Below are 5248 nucleotides of genomic sequence, written 5' to 3'. Positions count from 1 at the left end.
ATGATAAAAACATTATAATTTTGCATTCATTCATTTATTTAATAACGAAGTGACCTTACAGGAGATCATTGGTGGAATTTTTACATGTAAAATTATTTTGCACAAAAAGTATGAAATTGTACAGTTATTGAATGAGACCCACATTATTTCAGCCTATACCTATAGGTCCTGCTCTCTAGTTATCAGCATCAGCCATTGAGTACTAATATTGCTTGACCTCTACTCATCGACATTACAAATTCTCTGTCTTCATTACCATCTCTGCCATTTTCTGCATTCAGTTTTTAAACCGTGTGAGTGAATCTGTTGTGTATGCTCTGATGATCCTTCGTGTTGTGGAAGGACTGCAGTCAAAGAGTTCACGTGGAAAGGAAACTTATATATATATAAATAAGATCGCCTTGTTTTAGTTGTGGTATGACTAAAAAGTGAAGGATGTCCGTTATCATACCATATCTTTAATTTGATGGTATCTTCTGGGTTTGAGGTTTAGACAGCACCTGTCTGCTTTTATCCATTACGCTAGCCTGCTGTTTGATATATGCCTTTCCAGCGTCCGCAATTAATTTTGATTTCCTCTTCAGCATTGTCACGGCAACAGGAGGATTTCTCATTAGTCTTGAAGAAGGTTGGTGTATGTGATAACTTTAGTGTTTCTCTCAAATTGTTTCTAAAAAGAACATTGTTATACAACCAAACCATATGGCACCCATAGTGACTGCTCCTTCCGGCGGCTGCTTATAAAACATCACTTTAAATTAATGGCAGCTACTGCGTCTTCCTTTCATTTGTATAAGAGTAATATAAGAGCCTTTAACAATATTTTCAACGTTTTAAAACTGAAAGATGAAAACTTGAGTCTCACTTTACAGTAAGTCGCAAAAATCAATTTATTTGTATTGACTTACATTTTATTGATTTTAGGATTTGAGACATGGATTGAATTTAAATGCACTTGCCTTGAGATTTGACATACTTTTTTAGTTAAATATTGTTTTGCTTTAGTTTTGGGTTTTGTTTTGTTTGTTTGTTTCTTGTTTTTTATTTTATTTGTGATTTTTGTTTTGTTTTGTTTAGTTTTTACTCTGGATTAGAGACTTTTGAACATCACTAGTGTCCAAGAAGAAATATTTTTTCAATATGTTGCATAACAAATCGTGATTACCATAAAGTTCTCATTTATTTACTGTGGGGAGAGAAATCTGTGCTGTTTACAGAAAGAAGTTTGCCAAAAAGTTAGTTTTATTTATTAATTTTTTTAGCTAAATGATCCAGCCCTTAACAAGTGAATAATGAAAAAAAAATTTATTTCAGAACTACATGATTTTAAAGATAAAATTATCTTTTGATTTAAGTAAAACGTCTTATTTTTCCTTCTAGACTCAACTTGGATTTGTGACAAGATTTGACTTGGACATGTCTGTAAGGAACGATTGCTTTAGTACTTTGTTAATTTATTTTCTATTTGTATGTTTTTAGACTAAGTGTTTTTACAAACTATAAGCCTGTGTCTCCATCTGCAAAACACTTGGACTTCCTGTCATGCAGTAGCTCCAGGCCTCGACTTTTTCGACTTTTTTCGACTGGCAGCTAAGAGTTTGTCCGTTTTATATCTCCGCTGTGCTTTCACGGACAATTAGCCATCCAGATAAAGAACAGGACACACACTGACACGTTTGACTGTGGCGGTGTTGATATCAACAGAAAAGTGTATTTTTTGAAGTGTGTGTGTTTGAAAGTGATTTTTATAGTCATTGTCAGTGCATAGGCGTATAGGACCCCTGTCCTCTGTATTTTGGTTTCTCTCGCTTTGCCTCATAAGGCAGAGACATCCTGAGGGCTCAAAATACCATCCTACCTCACTGTACTCGCTTACAAACTTCTTTACAAACAAGTACAAACTTGCCTCAAAGATACTTCAAGTGTACAATACAACATTAAACTTTGTTACCCACAGGACATTGCCATTCTAGGACCTCCTATGAAATGCTACAACAAAATCAAATGCTCTGGAAAAACCATATGGCATATAAGCAGTAGCTCAACATCTAATATGCATGTTTTGTCTTTTGTTTAGTGCATGAGTCTGAACTGAGAAGAAAGATAGCTGAAGAGCTGCAGAAAGGCCTGGAGGAAGAGAGGAGAAAGGCACGGGAGGAGCTCAACCAACGGTGACTATCCATGCGTACATATATACTGTTCTTACATACATTATACCAACAGTCACCAAACAGCTCAGATCAGTTCTTTCTGTCTGTAATTGGTGTCCTTAGAAATCACACATGTCTCTGTTTAGAGAATTAGCCCACACACAATGCTTAAAGGGATAGTTCACCCAAAAATGAAAATTCTGTCATTAATTACATGCCCTCCTGTCATTCCAAACCCGTAAGACCTTTGTTCGTCTTCGGAACACAAATTAAGATATTTTTGATTAAATCTGAGAGCTTTCTGACCCGGCAAAGACAGCAACACAGCTACCACATTCAAGGCCCAGAAAGGTAGTAAGGACATTGTTAAAATTGTCAGTGGTTCAACCTTAACTTTATGAAGCTACGAGAATAAATTTTGTGCGCAAAGAAAACCAAAATAACGACTTTATTCAACAATTTTTTCTCTTCCGTGTCAGTCTTCGCCACGCATTCACAAGAGTATCACTATGGATGCGTGTGATGCTGCTGACACAGGAGCTGGCGTTCTGATGTAGAACCCTGATGCGCTGCGCCTTGTTTGCAAGCAGAGGAATGCACATGTATGCGTCACATGGTCTATTTTATTGATGTCCTTACTACCTTTCTGGGCCTTGAAAGTGGTAATTGCATTGCTGTCTATGTCTTGGATTTCATCAAAAGCATCTTAATTTGTGTTGTGAAGATGAACAAAGGTAATTTTTTAAGATCTCATAAGAACTCTGTAATTTGTTCTTTTTCCACTTCCTTTCTGCTTTCCAGCAAGCAACGAATACTATGATCAATCCATGGCTCCGATTTAGATGTAGATTTTGGCTTAAAGAGCTTTAAAGGAGCTGTAAGGTTTAAAATATCTGTCCATGCAGTATTTAAAACGATAAAATGATTTTCAGCATCAAGATCAGATAATAGAGACTCTAATGATAAAAGAGGGTTGACCTCATTATAGAGCTTGACAAAATCCTCACAAAAATTAGGCAAATATTCACGGGCTTGTGTACCATCCGAGGCAGGTGTAAGAGGAGGAAGTGGGAGGGACAATTTAAATAAAACAGAAAAATGATTAGAGATAACAGAATCGACGACTTCAACATCAGTTACAGATAGACCATGTGACCAAATTAGATCCAAAATGTGTCCATGAGTATGTGTATGATGATTAACCCACTGCAGCAGGTTAAAAGAGTCAATGATGTTTAAAAACCCAGGAGTTAGCTGCTAAGAGGGGCAATATACATGGACGTTTAAAGTCACCTAAAATAAGGATGTGATCGTGTTTGGTGATCAAATCCCCTACAAACTATTTAAACTCTACTATGAAGTCTTTGATTAGATGTGGTGGCCGATAGGTCAGAGCTAAGACCACAGGTTCAGACCAGTTCAGAAGTAAAATCTGAGCTTCAAAACTCGTGAAGGTGGCGGAAGATAACAGTCGGCATCGAGGTCTGAAAGAATCTTTAGCAATGATGGCTAGCCCGCCACCTCTGCCTGATGATCGCGGAGCATTGTAAAAGTGATAGTTGGCTGGAACAAGTTCAGAATATGGACTGAGGTCCCCTAACTTCACCCAGGTCTCGTGATAAACAGAAAATCCAGGTCGTGAGTAGTGGTAAAATCGTTCAGGATGTACGTCTTGTTCACCAGAGAGCGAGCGTTTATCAGCACAATTTTTGGGGAGCGTAGAATGGTGCGTGAAGCAGATGCTTTGCTCAGAGGACAGATATATTATGTTATTTATTTTAACATTTTGTGGACAGGTGCTTCTGAATAGGAACATAAAATCAATAACTTAAAACATTTTAAAACTTATAGTTCATAAATTAACATCGCCTAAATATTAGTATATACATATACCTAATGTTAAAGGGGTCATATGATGCGATTTTAAATTTTTCCTTTCTATTTGAAGTGTTACAAGCTCTTGGTGCATAAAGAAGATCTGTATAGTTGCAAAGACTAAAGTCTCAAATCCAAAGAGATATTCTTTATAAAAGTTAAAGAGTCAGCTACACCTACCTAAAACGGCTCGTTCTAACACACCCCCACGTCTATGTCACGATGTGGGAAGATTTGCATAACGCCACCCAAATGTTCACACAAAGAAAGAAAGCGTAACTTTTATTCTCGCTGTAGTATTTTTGTTGCCGCCACTGCCATGTCGTGAAGGCGCTGTGTGTTTCGTTGTGAAAGCGAAACTACTTTGTTTGGCCTTCCAAAAGAGGACGATATCCGCTTCGTAATGCCTGGAGCTAATCTGTGCTGGTCACTGAGGAAATACATCAACTTCACACTGTGGATCGCTGGATCGGCTTTCACCGTGGACGAAGTGTAGTCCAGACCGGGGTCGTCACATGTGGTTGCCGAAAGCCCGCTGGCTGCACCGTTCTCAAGCCCGCCCGCCACCGCTCACTCTAACCGCTGACCTCCGCTCACTCTAGCCCGCCGCCCTCCGCTCACTCAAGACCCCTGCTCACTCTTCCGTCACACGCTTGAGGTATTCGGCCAATCACAACACATGAGCTTTGTAAATATCAACGTTTTTCAGAAAGGCGGGGCATAGAGGAGAAACAATAATGTACAGGATGTGGGAAATAATGTGTTTTTTGAACCTTAAACTGCATAAACACATTTCATTACACCAAATACACCAAATAATGTTCTTTTTAGCAACATCATATGACCCCTTTAAAGATTAAAACTAGAGCCCGACCGATATATCGTTTTGCCGATATTATCGGCCGATATGAGCCTGTCGCCGATATATCGGTATCGGCGAATATGCTGCCGATATGCCGCTGATATGAACATTTTTGTTTACAGAACATATAATGCAGATAAAATGCTTGAAAACCATTGAAACTTTGAACAGCCGTATCTCCGTAACGGCACAGCGAATTCGCACCAAATTCGGGGGATCCCTTCAGCTCGAAGAACCCTCTCAAACGCGAATCGAGTGTACGTCTCGAGGCCCTCTTTCGAATGAGACCACCACCGCGTCGATAGCCCCTGGGGTTCGGGAGTTACGGGTGGTTAAATTCGCGGTCCGGCGCCGACCGATC

At 39.1% G+C, this 5248-nt stretch overlaps 1 protein-coding gene across 7 annotated transcripts in view; it reads left to right on the top strand.

Moving 5' to 3' along the window:
- LOC107555550 (MICOS complex subunit MIC19-like) overlaps nt 1-5248 on the top strand; it is a 77113-nt gene that overhangs the window by 10586 nt on the left and 61279 nt on the right. For all 7 annotated transcript variants that reach the window (XM_016238380.1, XM_016238379.1, XM_016238377.1 and 4 more), the window contains one exon: nt 2078-2171. In XM_016238380.1, coding sequence (XP_016093866.1) covers nt 2078-2171 — 94 coding nt within the window. The remainder of the gene's footprint in view (nt 1-2077; nt 2172-5248) is intronic.

The sequence above is a fragment of the Sinocyclocheilus grahami genome, unplaced genomic scaffold (assembly GCF_001515645.1).
Source record: "Sinocyclocheilus grahami isolate Dianchi unplaced genomic scaffold, SAMN03320097.WGS_v1.1 scaffold537.1, whole genome shotgun sequence".
Taxonomy (NCBI): Eukaryota; Metazoa; Chordata; class Actinopteri; order Cypriniformes; family Cyprinidae; genus Sinocyclocheilus; species Sinocyclocheilus grahami.
This window is presented reverse-complemented; position numbering and strand designations above follow the sequence as displayed.